Source organism: Solanum pennellii, chromosome 5 (genome assembly GCF_001406875.1).
Source record: "Solanum pennellii chromosome 5, SPENNV200".
Lineage (NCBI taxonomy): Eukaryota > Viridiplantae > Streptophyta > Magnoliopsida > Solanales > Solanaceae > Solanum > Solanum pennellii.
Window position 1 is genome coordinate 3,369,969 of NC_028641.1, and position 15,896 is coordinate 3,385,864.

Sequence of the window (15,896 nt, forward strand, 5' to 3'; positions counted from 1 at the left end):
ATATCCTGGCGAATTATATATATACAAACATTACTAATTATATAAACTCAAAGTCAGCCCACGTAATTAATATATAATGTTAGTCGCGAGTGATAATTATAGCAAACTATAGCTATAATGAGTAATTAAATAATATAAGTTTGTTTATCCGCATAATTTTCCCCATTTATGGGAAAATTATATATAATAGCTAACTAATAACCTAAAATAAATGGAGTAGCTAGGGTTTGATTTAATTGTGCTCCATAGCAAACGTTAGCCAAAGTTTGTCAGGCGTCTCTCTCCCAAAAATCTCGCCCGCCACCCTCCCATTCTCGCTCGTCACTCTCCCTCTGCTCGCATCTCTCGCTTTATACACAGAAGTGTATAAATTCTGTTTCTGTTTTGTATAAAACGAGAGAAAATTGTATATACACATGCAAAAACATATATCTTAGTGTTATACACTTAATTATATAATTTACAAACATTTTACTTCAATTCAATTGTAGACAAATGCAAATTTTATACAAATATTACAGAGAAAAAGACCAACGAATTATACAATTGCGAATTATACAATTGCAGTGAAATACAATTTTCTCTAGTTTTATACAACAGAAATGTATATATTATGTTTCTGTTTTTGTATAAAGCGAGAGAAAAACATATATCTTCTTGCTATACACTTATAATTATGCAATATACATATATTTTAATTCGATTCAATTGTATGTAAAACAAATTTTATAAAAATATTGCAGCGAATTATACAATTGTGCATTATACAATTGCAGTGAAATAGAATAGCGAATTATACAATTGCAGCGAAATAGGCCAGCGAATTATACAATTTAGGCCAGCGAATTATACAATTGTATATGTATAGCAAATTATACAGTTTTATGTTTGCTATGGAGTGTAATTATGCAAACTTTGTTATAGCATACAAATATAAATTTTTTATTTGCTATATGTGAAAGTTGTCCTATATTATATGGTGGGTCCAAGAAAGCCCAATCTTCTTATTGGGTTGTCTAGTTGATGGCCCAATAGCTTAGCCGTTAGCCAACCTCTGTCTATATAAATGGCCCATAAACTACATACAAATTGATCTTTTGAAGTTGAACACAAGCTCAAACTTACATAAATATATTATAATAAAAAAATATTTATTATTTATAGTAATAATATTTTTTTTTAATTAATCATTTTTAATTTATTTATAACATAAGTTTAATATATATTACAAAAAATAATTTATTATTCACATATAATACAAGTTTTAATAATGGATAATACATTTATCACACATTTTAATACAGTGTGACAATATTTTACCAAACAGACACAATATGTTTCAAAAACAATTATAATTCAAATATATTGAATACATAATTCACTTTTAATACATATTACATATTTATTACAATATTGCTATAAATAGTAATAAATAAAAAATATCGCTAAAATCAGTAATTATTTTTTAAAATATATTAATTTATGTAATTTTTCCATCAAATTATCATGGCAATGATCCACCAATCTTGGGAGGGGGTGGGGTGGGGTAAATTATCTATATTGTTTTATGTTTATTTTATTTTCACTATTTGATTCTTGAGAAAAAAAAAGGTGTTTGATAGAAGCCTGTGATTTAGGATGATTACAAATCCATTATTTAAAAAAAAAAAAGAAGAAGGAAATAACTTGATCACTTCTTAATTAGGATCAAGATAATTAGTACATGATCTAATCCATATTAAATTTTATAACAGGAAGAAGCTTATCTTGATTGACCTTTTGCTATATTATTAGTTATAAAATAAATATAATTTTATGATCAAACAAGAAAATAGAGATAATTTAAAGTTATCTTTAATGTTCAAAATGTGATTATGCCAAATTAGAACATGGTTACATTCAAAGCACCAATTGGTTAACATAATATTATATAAATAGCCAACTATTAAGAAATTAATATTCTACTAGTTGTGTCTATTAATATAAAATAGGTGGTTGTGAAATTTTTAATTTTTGGTTGTACCTTATCTAAAGTTGAAAATTTATTCACATTAAAAGGAAACATACAACAATATTATAATCGGTATTAGTACATCGATAATCTCTTAAGTTTATCACCAAATTTTATTTAAACGTTCAATTATAATTTGATTCAGTTGAAGTACATCTAAACATAGAATAATGAAAATCGTTGAAAATCCATAATCTCTACCTCTGTTTTTTGGATGAACTGAAAACTTTGTGATAACCTACTCATTATGCAATAATTAACAACCTCACATGAAATATAAATCGCGTCGGACAAGCCTCACACGGTCAATTCATAACTAAGTAATAACGAGGCTGAATTCGATCCTAGGTCTTCCACTTAGAGACCCACCTCCCAATGACTCGACCAATATTTTGAAAGACAAGAAAAGAAAGATAAAATTTATCTGCGTCCAATGAATACTTGACATATATTTTATATAGAGATATTTATCATTAGTTCATGATTAATCAATTTTCTAGTTTTTATTTGTAACTTCACCAAGATAAATTTATTTGACATTGATGCAAATAAGTTTTAACCCGAAAGTTATATAAAATATCTATTTTCTAATCTCGAATGATCTTCATCTCATTTTATTGACCGTTAGGTCACACCAAAAGAAAAAAAAGTCGAAATATAAAATTATAAATATTATCCAAAATAAAGCACCTCTAAAATCCAGGTGGCATATTCGTCAAGATGCGTTTTAAGTTTTAATACACTCATTAGCACGTCAGCAATATTATTAAGCCTTTTGACTTCTAATTTAATTTTTAGATAATACTATTAAAAAATATTGAAATATAAATTAATAACGATTAATAATAATATTCTTTAATCCGGAGAAAAAACTAGAATATCGAGTTTCTAGATTTGCATAAATTATTATGAATCTCATGACACACAGTTGCAGTATCATTCGAATTCTGTATTTTCGATACGAATCTTAATTTATGTATAAATAATAGTGACAAACTCATAAATTTAAAAATAGCTAAGAATTTCAAAAAAAATCGAACCCCCAAACTCTAAATTTTGACTTTTCTTATGACTAAACTCGTAAGCTGAATTGTAGCTCCGCCCCGCCAACCAATCAAACCCACTATATTTGTTTTATGCGGCAACTCGACTACGTCTATCTATTAATTAATTTTTTTATTATTTATTTGCATGATTTTATCCCCATATATATATATATATTTATTAAGATATATATTATTTTTTAATTTTTTTATCTCTATAAATTAAAATTATATTTTGGATTTTGAAATATAGAGAAATTAAAAATGGCTCCAGATCTATCAATGATTCTTCCTAGGGTTCTAATTGTTTCTAGAAGAACTGTTCGTAAGAACAAATTTGTTGATTTCGTTGGTAAGTAGTCGATCGATTTATCTCTTTGTTTTAATTTTTGTATGTGAAATTAAATTTCGTAGTTAATTTCATATTATTTTTTTTTAATCTAAAGTTGTTTCATGAATTAAAGTTCGTTCGATAATTAAAAAGTGTAGCATAATTGAATCTGATCGAGGTTTGTGTTAGTGGAGGAATTGAATTGGGGATAAAAGAGGGATTTTTATTGTAAGATGTTTTATGAAATAAAAAAAAATATTAATTATGTCATTTTTGAAAAATTGTTACATTGATTCTTGTGATGGTTTTTACTTTTTTTTAAAAAATTTTGTGCGATCGACTTATCTGAATTGTTTTAAATGGGATGTTTTAATTTACTTGATTATATGTTCAACGTCTGTATGCAGGTGAATATCACTTAGATCTTATCGTGAGTTATGGAGCCGTGCCTGTTATAGCTCCGCGAGTAAGTGGTGTACACATGTTACTAGAAAGTTTTCAACCAATTCATGGAGTTCTTTTATGTGAAGGTGAAGACATTGATCCATCACTTTATGATAGTGATGAATTGTCACAAGAAGAAGTTGAAGAAATAAAAAAATTACATTCAAGTGATACAACAATTGATAGAGAAAAAGATTCAATTGAATTAGCACTTGCAAAACTATGTCTTGAGAGAAATATACCTTATTTGGGAATTTGTAGAGGTTCCCAAGTACTTAATGTTGCTTGTGGTGGCACCCTTTATCAAGATTTAGAGAAAGAATTGTCTAAGCGTTATCAAATGTTATCTCGTTCAGACACTCCAGAGATGTCATCGTTGATGTTGCACCCTTGTCTTATTGGAGAATCAGACATGAACCCGTCGGGGTTATTGAAGTGTTTAAACACCATAGAGAAAGAATTGTCTAAAGATTCAAACTCTTCAGAAATGTCAACAATATTGAAGTCATGTCCGAGTGATATAGAGAAAGAATCGTCTGAAAATTACAAAAACCTATTTTGTTCAGACTCTTCAGACATGCAACCATCGACAATATTGAAGTCATGTCCGAGTGACATAGAGAAAGAATTGTCTAACAACTGCTCTTTAGAAATGTTGTCACGTTCGTCATCACTGAAGAGTGAAAGCCAGAGTCAGAGTCAGAGTCGGAGCGATATAGGTAAAAAATATGAAAAAGTTGTACATATGAATTATGAAAACTATGATGGACATAGACATGTGGTGAAAATAGTTGAAAATACACCATTACATAAATGGTTTAAAGAGTCATTAGAAGATAATAATGATGATGAAAAGATGGAGATTTGGGTTAATAGTTATCATCATCAAGGAGTAAAGAGATTAGCACAAAGATTTGTGCCAATGGCATTTGCTAATGATGGATTAATTGAAGGATTTTATGATCCAGATGCATATAATCCTGAAGAAGGTAAATTTATTATGGGATTACAATTTCATCCTGAACGTATGCGTGGACAAGATAATGGTGATTTTGATTATCCAGGTTGTGCTATGGCTTACCAGGTAATTAATTTAATTTTATCGAGTTCAGATGTCTTAAGTTCGAGTCATAGGAGTACTAATGACAAATCACAATCCAAGCTCATGTTATGCGTGTTTTCGGGCTCAATGATTGTGTAGTTTATACGTGTCATGCATGCATGAGCTTGGGTGGTGATATATCTGTCTGGTTTGTTGAGTCAAAACAGATATTATCTATTATGAATTTAGATCATGATGAATATATTGTGAATACACGTCGAAGGAATAAATTTGTGAGGTTTAATGGACCAAAGCGTGTATTAATACGTGTCGAGCTTGCATCGTAACAGTTTCCATCCTTAATAGTGGTTACGAGGGTTGGATATGAATTAGTCAGGCCAATAGATATTGAATACCATATAATGATACAATAAAGAGAATATAAAAAAGAGACTTTTTAAAAGTTTGATATTATTATTGGCCACTTGTTTATAAAATCATGTGATTGATCACCTATTAAGTGTAAGAAAAATTAATTAAAAGAAAGTAAGCTACGAAAGTAAGAAAAAAATTTCAAAAAAAATTGTGATAATATTCAAAACCTAACATTTCGACTAATTCAAATTCGTGTCATAAAAAACAATATACGGGATTTTAGTGCGAGGATTTTAGTTCCACGACTCGAAGTTGTGACTCTTGATTAAACGTAGAAGAATATTTATCACTCCACCACACCCTTTAGTCAGTACTTTTAAATTACTAGATATTATTTTTTTGTATTTTACACTGACGATACATAAAACTTGACGATGTTGTATATGTATTTGATTGATTTTGTAGGAATTTGTTAAAGCAGTAATTGCATATGCAAAGAAGCTTAATGGTCCTGGAAATATACCAAGTAGAGGTATAAAATTCAACCATGAATTAGAGAGCAAAAGAAGAAGCATTGTTAAAAGTTTTTCAATTGCAAAAAATATGTATAGCTCTGGACTTGGCAGAATTTCAGAAAAAGAATCTGAACTTGCACCTGGAGCTGAGTTTCTTGAGGTACAATTTATATATATATATATTTCGAAGTTTTTACGCGAGCAACAGTAAAGTTGTCTCTGCATAACTTATAGGTCACGAGTTCGAGCAGTCACTAATACCCCTTGGAGTGTGACCCTTTCCCAAACCCTACAAATGCGCGGTTATATATAAACATGTTTTTCATGGTTGACCTTACCACGTTATGGAAGTCCGTGTACATCATCTTACCCTCCCTAGACCTAGCCGCTTGCGGGATTAGATAGGGTATTATGTTGTTTTACCTGAGCTTTCAATTTTGTTGGTGAGAGTTTGATTTTTTGGCCACGTTGTAACCTTTTCCATCATTTCCCTTTCCCGTACCCATAAAAATGAATATGTATAGTAAAATCGCGTTCATTTGGAAGAATTTGAACGTACTGACTCTAGATTCTGAACGTTTTTGCGTATGACATGTAGGCAAATACAGCATTGAGTGTACAACAAGAGAATAGGTTGAAGCAAATGGGAGCAACAGTGAGGAATGCATCAACATACATGAACAGATTGAAGATGAATGAAGAAAGAGAAAAAATGGCTAGGGCTATTCTTGCAAAAATGTCAATTGAACAACTATCAGATATGGTTAGTTTTTATCATAAAATGGGACAACTTTGTTCTGAGGCTTTAGATAAAAAGTTCAATGACATGGAATTAGCTTGAACTAAAAAAGCAGCTCGGTACACTAAGCTCACGTTAAACGTGAGGTTGAGGGAAAGATCGAACCGAAACGGTCTATCGAACTATAAATATCTTATTTCATTGTAAAATTGTGTTTTTTGTTCTATAAAATCTCTCCAAGTGTTAATGATATTAAATCAAGTTTTTTGTTTCTTTTTTTTTGGTTGCTAATCAAGTGTTTATGAATTAATTGATCGTTACTTACACATGGATTTTTCATCTAACAACTACAACTACGTCTCGATCTCAAACAAATTAGGATAGAGAAATATTCAAAGTCTCGAACGTGTAAATTGAAAAAAAAAAATACATAACAAATCGACAAATTTTGCCACAAAAACCTCACGCCTATGTTGCTCAGACTATTCAAAAATTATCATCAAATGCATGTCAAATCGTAGCAAATGTAAAACATTTTTGGAGGATCTAACATAAATACGACAACGTTAAGCCTCCCAACAATAAGAAGGCTGACACTATATTTCAATCGCTTCATTCACAGCACCGATGGACAACTAATCCTCTAAATATAACAACATACCCAGTCCAATCTCATGAGGGTAGATTGTACGCAGACCTTTATCCCTACGTTAGTAGGGTAGAGAGGTTGTTTCCGATAGATTGATACAGTAAAAAAAGGCGCCACGAATTGTCAGCCAGCACCAAGAAGACACATCAATAAGTCAATAACTCAGTTTTAGCACCAAGAACAGATCAGAAAGAAAAAAAAATAGAAAATACTGAACTGCCCAGAAAAACAACAAAAGAAAAAGCATGAGACAGAAATATACCTAAATAGTCTATTATTACTAAATAAAGTCAAATAAAAAAGTAATGTACATGACATGGGGAAGCTACATTTAACCACCATATATAGTAGCTCTATCAAAATATTGCTAGTATAAATTAACACACCAACAAATTCAAGGCAGTAAAAACAGCCAGCTCTCTCTACTATAAAGCGAAAATGAGGAGCATTATGGTGCCATCTTAATACTATACTTTTAGTTTTTTCTTTCAGTCGTTCGATCACCTGCATAAGCATTGTTACTCATCAGCTCATCTGTTACAGATCTTTTATTTGTAACTTCCCTCAAACTTCTGTTACTTCGTTACTAACTTCCACTCCTTTCCCATCAATATTTAGCCCTTGCCTGAGGGCTAGTTTTCCATTTACGGTTTCTGTTTTTTTTTTTTTCTTTCATTTTTTTTGTTTTTTTTTTTAATTTTGTTTTGCCTCGTAGTATAGATAACAGCATTGTAACTAAAGGTTAGAGAGAATCCTCAAGTCTTAACCCATTTTTCCTTGGAAAATCAACAGCTGTATCAACCAGAGAGTGGTTTTCTCGCCACAAACAGAGGAGAGTATATCGTTTTCACCTCTGGCAGAAGAAACTGAAATCAGGATGATTGACCTGAAGAAGCGTTAGCCAGTTATCAGCAGCTTGTAAGAGCGAGCTCATTAACTGTCTTCCAGATCCACCATTTGGAGTCCAAAGTGACGCTTTAAACTTGTATGAAGCAAGGCCAAAAGCAGGTAGTGGAATCTTAGGGGCAGCATCCGTATCAGTTGGACATGCAACAACCGCGGTATGACCACTTTGATTTCCTGCAGATGGTCCATGAAAAATTTCAACAACGCATTTGCAATAGAACAATTTAGTTAAATGCTACTAGCAACCCACATTAGGCTATTGTAATAATACACACTCTTAACGCATACTTCACCAGATTTGTTCACTGGGACATACATGAATAACAAAACCACAACTCAAGGAGAGATTGGCTTCCAAGTTCCAACATGCTAGCAAAGAGGTAATGAACTTTGGGTGGACATCTTTTTCGGGACAAACTCTTTTTTACCAGATTAATGCCCCAGTTATAGCCAGGAGAACATGCTAAAGTCGACAGAAGACAACATTGTAATTTTGGAAGATATCAGATTTAAGGCTTTCATAAGTCATTCAAACCAAACAACACTGCATGACACAAACTAAGTCTTGTGCCAACTTCGCTACTGATGATACCGAACTCCAAAAGCTCAGCCGTTCTATTCCATTCAGATTATATCTTTCAAGAAAAATAACAAAGTGAAAAGAATAAGTTAGCTTCTTATTACTATTAAGAAGGACTGAGACAAGCCTTGGGACTCGGTTCAAGTGGCAAAGGTTGAGGGTCTTGTGTTAGGCCAGAAGTTCAAACCCTGCATCATGCAAACTATGCCTGGCATTTAAGTGGAGAAGGGTAGAGGAGAAGGCCTATTATCCCGAGTTTCAAAGGCTGTGATTGGTCCTAACAGTTAGCTAGACGGATTCTGTCAAAAGAAAAAAGAAGATAAAAACCTTGCTACACAACTTCCACATAGGTTATATTTATGTTTCTCTTATAGAACTATTTTGGAGGCTTCTTATAAATCCTTATTCCCATGTGAGATGAGTTAAAACTACTGATTGCAATGAATCCATGAAATTGATGCAGTCAAAAATTCTTAGTTCGACAGCGATTAGTTCTCCTCTTATTCTTTTTCTCAAATAGATCAAGGAAATATATGAATACCAACATACTAGTACAGATGAACATACGTATGCAAATACCAAAAAACACCACAACACATTATGAAAAGAATAAATATGGAAAATTGCGAAAGGGAACAGAAGAAGCCACAGTTGTAATATTCACCGAAAAACAAAAGCAATTTAGGGTGGAAAATGTCAAATACCTGGCATGGGTGTATGAAGAGAATGAAATGTCAGAAAACAAGCATCCAGAGCTTTTAAAGTAGGTCCCGTAGGTATCCGGTAAATTGGATACCTGCAAGAGAGACATCAGAACATTAAAATTCAGGGGAAAAACAAGTATACATCCTGATATGAAATGGGCAAGAAAAACAAAAATACCAGGCTACAGAAATCCAACTGGAAGGAAGGAGATCACAACTTCTCATTGTTTTTAATTCCGGGAAACGTTGAGCAAGATCAGATATCTACAGAACACAAAACATAATGAGAATATGAGATAAAACAAATAGACAAGAAAAGTAATTTATCCATTACTCCCTATCAATGAAATAAACAAAAGATAACTATACTTTGAGGGAGAGGGAGGAAAAGACCAACAATCTTACTTATCAAACCAAAAAAAAGACCAACCTTGTCTGCCAAAGGTTCACGACCATAGGGCTGATCATGCGCAAAATACTCAAACAGCAAGGCACCTTGAGGAGACCCAGATTCACCCTCATCGCTTGAAAATCCTTCTTGGAAGGTAGCATTACTGTCTCTTAATGATAACCCATCGATACTAAGAGAGCTTTCACTTGCTTGGCTATGATACATCCGTTGCTCCCTTGAATAATTCAAGAAACGTCTCTCGTGTTCAGAGTCACTACTTCCATCACTACTGGAATCCCGAAAATAGTCACTATCACTCTCCTCACCAGGTCGCCTACTATGCAAGAGAAAATGTCAATTCAATATCATATGTTTCTTAAAGCTACTCAATCAAAATCTAAACAACACCAATACAAGGTTTTTGACCCTTTCAGAATACAGTAGGTGCATAGTAGTATAGGACAATCTTTGAGACAGAATCATGTGCATTTACAACATAAACACACGCATGAAACATGAGATCTAGCTATATGCCACATGACCATCCATATACTAGCTAATATTTCAGGAAAGCGCAGGATATAAATGACACATCAGAAAGAAAGATGGATATAGAAGAGAGGATGGAAAATAGTAATTCCATAGCATTTGACCAAATATTCTGCTCCTATTTTCGAAAGCAGAAAACGCACATCGAGAATAGGGAAAGGCAGACTCAAGAAGAGGGAGAGGGAGAGAAAAGCAAAGCGCAAATAAGAAGCCTGGTTCAGTGCTTACCATAAAAAATAAATGGAAAGAATATATAGCATGTTTTGATTGGTAAAAAAACTAGCATTTATCATTCTTGGGGGTAGTTAGGTACAAGGGATAATAATCCCAGGATAAAATGCATAATGATTTTATCTTGCATTTGGTTAGGGCCTTATGGGTATTAATTAGTCCCGGGATTATTTATCCCACCATGTATACTACAATGATGGTGTTATCCATATATATGGTGGAATAACTTTATCCCATGGGATATCCCAATCATGGAATAACATTGTTTATCCCATCCTACATACCAAACAACCCCTTCATACACGGTTCTTTGGGTCTTCCTGGTAAGATGGAAGTGTTAAGCTCACTACAGCACCAAGTCGAACAACAAGTATAACCTAACATCAAGATAACCAGAATAGCATGCAATTCAATCATTATAAATAATATGTATGTACATATTTCTAAAATCCTATATATATATTGAATGTATGTATATAAAATGGATATTTTAACAAATGTAGCACTAGAGGACAGAGGTTCTCTTATCAGCTAGCAGGGAGGAGGTGACAGAAAAGCAGAACATTTACTCCCTAAATAAGGAAATTAGTTGAACATATACTAATATGTTTGAGAGCTCATCAAAGAAGATCCTCAAAGCAGTTAACAACCTCAAGTTTTGATTCATGTATTTTAATGGCTAGTACCGGCATGTCAAGCCTGGTTTACCTATAAAAAGATATATCCCGTGCATTCAGTTCAAGGAAGGACCAAATTATTGTTCTCAACCAAACTTAAAATGCACAGCACAGCTAATCAAAATGACTTCTTTACCTCATATTATGGAACCCCAAAACATCATTTATGTAAGCACTAAATTTTCTTAAAATATAGATGATTCTGCTAAATATAAGAGCAAGAACATAATTTATCTCCTTACTTCGTCAAAAAAAAAAAGAGCAAGAACATAATTGTAATTTATCACAATAAACTAAATAAAGAAAACAAAAAGTTGACTGAAGTCGCACTCATAAAGTCAAGTCATACAAGGAGCAAATGGCGTTTCAAAACTCATAACACCGGGCAATTAATTTAGATAACATAGTGTAGCAAATTGTACTAGTATCATGTAACACAGGATGACTGCAAAAAATTGAATTCACTCAAGACATTGGAGGCAACAGTGTTTATAGAGACGACCTCCAAATTTACTCTAGAATTCTCCACCCTTTCCACAATTACCCTATGAAGAAATCCAAACCTACAATCAAATTATCCAACTTGGGGGGCATCATATTCCCAAAGGTAAATTAAAGAAACTTATTGACTGACTGAAAATAAAGTGATGAACTATTTATCTGTTTAACTTAATGGGAAAAATTATTTCTCTTCATAAAGTAAGCATGAGATGGCATTTCCCTGAATAAGAAAAAGAACAACAACCAGTTTCTGTATCCGCATCAGGCCCACACTTTCAGTTCCATCTATATAAACTACGTTGACAACTGGACGTATTTTTGGACTCGTCAGATAGTGAGGATAGGCTTTGCATCTATCCACAAAGACTAAGTGAGAAAGTAACCATTAGGTTTAAGAGATGCCCAAGCAAAGGCTATGAAAGCTCTTACAGAAGCAGCAACCTACTGGTCGACAAAGAAATGCGCACAATCATGGTAAGATGCCATCTAAAAAGACGACTGAGGTATTTGGTTAAAGAGCCACGTCTCGGAATCGGATACCGATTTGGATACTTTGCAACCCACACATTCACCCAAAAGCTCATTCCAGATACAGTAAGTTAATGACATTATAAAAGCAGAATGAAGCAGGTAGACAATTTCTAGCCTCTGTCTGTATGTCTTGAGAACTCTTTGCTTTCCACTTCTTTATTGAAAAGATGCTGATAGAACTATCTTCTCTTATCAATATCATGTAGAATTCTCCACCAAAAAACTTATGTTGCTCGAACTCTCCAAAAATGATGCCCCACCGAGTTGGATACTTCAAAAATGCACTACTTTCTGACATACACACCGTCAACATATATGAAGACTCCGAACAACATTGCCAAAAACATTATGCAGTAACGACAAAGAGGAATTGGAAAATGCAAACAAAGAAAATATCATGCAAAAACTTTCTCGTTGCTGAGTCTCTGATAATGTACACCAAGATTATTATACACAATTTTTAATCAAAGCCGCAACTATCCTGTATCCGCACTTCATGTCAAAGAAGATGATCATTACTTATAAAACCTAAATATACCCAATAATAATCGTGGAACTGAAATAAGCATCAAGGAGTATACAGAAAACCATAGATAAAAAAAAAACAAGCACCTTCAGTGTGTGGTATTGAGACAATCAATTCATAAGAGCAGAAAAATTGGCTTTGCCATGAGGAACAAAAAAAATTTTAAACATGGAAGGAAAAAACAAGCAAATATATACCTTGTTTTGACTGAAGCCTTTGAAGAGTCGCCATACAACTGAATACCTGACAAATAGGGCACATAGTACTGAACTGCACTATCACCTTCATCCAAAACCAATGGAACTCCAGCTCCATAAGCACTCCATTCTTTAAAAGACTCCCATAAGTCGCCAAGTACATAGTAAGGCAGAAACTCCACATCACACGTCCTCCAACCCCTAATAGTTGTCTGTTACAAACACAACCATTTTTCACTCAAAACTTGTAATATTAACAACAAACAACTGCTAATTTTTCTTTAACACTTAAATTTCAAACCACAGCCAATAGACTACAGTATAACTATCAATCAATACCCAGTAAAAGATTAAATCTTTATATCAATAAAACCATTCGCCAATCAAAACATATAATCTTAACACTGAATGGCAGCTAAACTTTCATTCCGACCAAACTCCAGCAAGCTTTAAACCAATACAACCATTTTCAATCAAAACCTATAATCTTAACAACGAACTACAACAACAATATACCAAGTGTAATCCAACAAGTGCAGGCCGAGGTGGGTTGAGTGTTCTCAGACCTTACCTCTACTTCGTAGAGATAGAGAGGTGATTTCCAATAGACCCTCAGGCTAAATAAACCATGCCAGACAGTTTGAAAAAGGAGATATAGATATGACAGGAATAACAACAACGAAATAATACGAAATAGAGAGCATTACACAACGAAACAGAAGAACAGTAACAACAACGAAATGAAAGTATTACACTTTTTGTACTAATCCAATCAATAGAACTCTTGAATAACTCATCACTAATACAAGCTCAAGTATTTTCAATCAAAACCCATAAAAAGAGTTTAAAAATCTAATTAAACGGCTAAATAACAAAAAGCCATAATTTTTTTAAACCTTTGATAGATATTGAGCAGGAACTGAAGGAGTAACAGATTTCAAAAACCGCTGTAGATTACAAAGCGGCAAAACTTCCGATGCCGGCACGGCAGCAGCAACCGGTAACTCCTTCGTTGATTCATCGACGGCAGCCACCTTCATTTTAGTCTTCGTCGGAAAATTACTAACAGCAACATCACTCTTAGCTCTCCTTAAATTATCCTCACCATTAAAACTCCGATTAACATTCCGGCGAGCCTTCGCAGCACTATAAAACCGATCTTCACCGTTAAAACTCCGATTAAACTGTAATCCACTACCCATCATCTCTTTATATCAAAAACCCCTAAAATCTCTATCTATATCCAAAAAAAATCCCTTTTTTCCCAAATATATATCGATAAATTGCAATTTATATATCGATTTTCTCAGAAATTCTTCAAGAAAACGAAAAGGGGCTGATTAGGCTAATTGATTCTCGTAGAAATGAATCAAACGAGTAAAAATTAGCCACACAAAAAAAATGGTAAAAATTCGATAAATTGAAGTTTATGGAGAATTTATATAAACCCTAGCAAATATTGACTCAGATCAAAATATTACTAACAAATATATTAATCAAAGAGCATGTGAATTTGTATAAAAAGAGAATTTTTTTTGGATTCAAATTGAAAATTTGCAGTTGAAAATGGAGGAGAGATAGAGAGAGAAAAGCAGAGTGACAGAATAAAATTGTATGGGCAATGGAAATTGGAAAGTGGAGAAGAAGAAAACAATGTTATTTGAAAAAAAAAATAGTTTTATCTTTTCATTTTGTTAAAATCTCGTTCCGAGTGTTATCTTCGAATTGACCCTGTAATGCGTGATTTAATATAGTCGGAGTTTAATACATGCTTCGAAAATAAGGTGAGAAATCAAAAAAAGAAATATACATCATTTTGTTGTACGGTTTTTTATTTCGTATTTGTTATCCATATTTTTCATCGAGTGTTTTGATATATGTGTTATGATTAGTATAAATTTGAATTTACGTCAAAACGATATATATATAATGAGGGACAAAATATTTTCCATGTTATGAATAGTATATATTTAAATTCACGTTAAAAAATTATGTACAGAGGATAAAATATATTTTTATTATCTTGTAAGATGTATGTATTTACGAATAGTACGAATTTGAATTCATGTTAAAGAGTAACATCGTCAAGATAAAATGCTCTCTAACAAAAATGAGTGTTATGTAGTTAGGATTTAAACTCGATATTTTACTTAACCACAATACATGTTGATATTTTTTATTTATTTTGTTTATATTTGCTTCATATATTACTATAGTATAAATTTGAATTCATGTCAAAAGTTTTTCTTATTTCATATACGATGTTTATATAGATTGCATTAACTTAAATTCACGTTAAAAAGTTTTTCTTTTTTGAAAATAAAGTCTCATTATATGTGTGGAGATTGGAATATACTTGTGATGGAGAGATATTCTAATATGTCCATCTCATTAATGTTTAATTATTTATCATAAATATTTTAATAAATTATACTAGTAATTAGAATTAAATTTCTCCATCATCATGAACTATAATAATATCAATCTTATTTTCATGTAAAAATTGATATATAGTTCAATATAGAAGTTAATGTTTTACAACTATTTCTTCACTCTCATTTTCATTTATTATTTTTTGGTAAATTCTTAAAATTATGTTAATAATTTTCCAAATACTTACCAACAAAATCATAGACCAAATTGGAAAGAATAGAAGTCTACCAAATTTAGTGAAAATAAAATGGAATGTGAGTTAATAATTCAATAAACTTTTTAAGTCATTGTGCACTTAAACATAATTATAATTGCATTTAGTGTTCATATCCTACCAAATAACAACATTATATGGAAATTATTATCGTGACTCATAACTGAATGAATGATACTCCTTCGTTCTTATTTAAAAGTCTTGTATCTAAATTGTAGATAAAATAATTATGATACGAAATATTTTATAATAAATTTAAATTACTTAAATCTTTATATAAATATTGAATACGAAATAAAAAATTAAA

General features: G+C 32.1%; 2 protein-coding genes across 3 annotated transcripts; one reads left to right on the plus strand and one right to left on the minus strand.

Moving 5' to 3' along the window:
* The first annotated feature begins 3,318 nt into the window (after positions 1-3,318).
* On the plus strand, positions 3,319-6,773 carry LOC107020000 (putative glutamine amidotransferase GAT1_2.1). Its single transcript, XM_027917054.1, has 4 exons — positions 3,319-3,406; positions 3,793-4,913; positions 5,712-5,921; positions 6,360-6,773. Exons 1-4 carry the CDS (start codon positions 3,319-3,321, stop codon positions 6,600-6,602), a joined length of 1,662 nt encoding a protein of 553 aa, XP_027772855.1. The 3' UTR covers positions 6,603-6,773.
* A 633-nt stretch (positions 6,774-7,406) lies between these two features.
* Positions 7,407-14,677, minus strand: LOC107020584. Of its 2 annotated transcripts, none has more exons than XM_015221014.2 (6): positions 13,839-14,677; positions 12,943-13,154; positions 9,770-10,064; positions 9,518-9,603; positions 9,340-9,431; positions 7,407-8,229 (listed from the first exon to the last, which is right to left on the minus strand). In XM_015221014.2, exons 1-6 carry the CDS (start codon positions 14,145-14,147, stop codon positions 7,997-7,999), a joined length of 1,227 nt encoding a protein of 408 aa, XP_015076500.1. In that variant the 5' UTR covers positions 14,148-14,677; the 3' UTR covers positions 7,407-7,996. The 2 variants fall into 2 exon arrangements, with proteins under 2 accessions (XP_015076500.1, XP_015076499.1); XM_015221013.2 differs by having other exon boundaries at positions 9,770-10,067; positions 13,839-14,648.
* Positions 14,678-15,896: the final 1,219 nt, after the last annotated feature.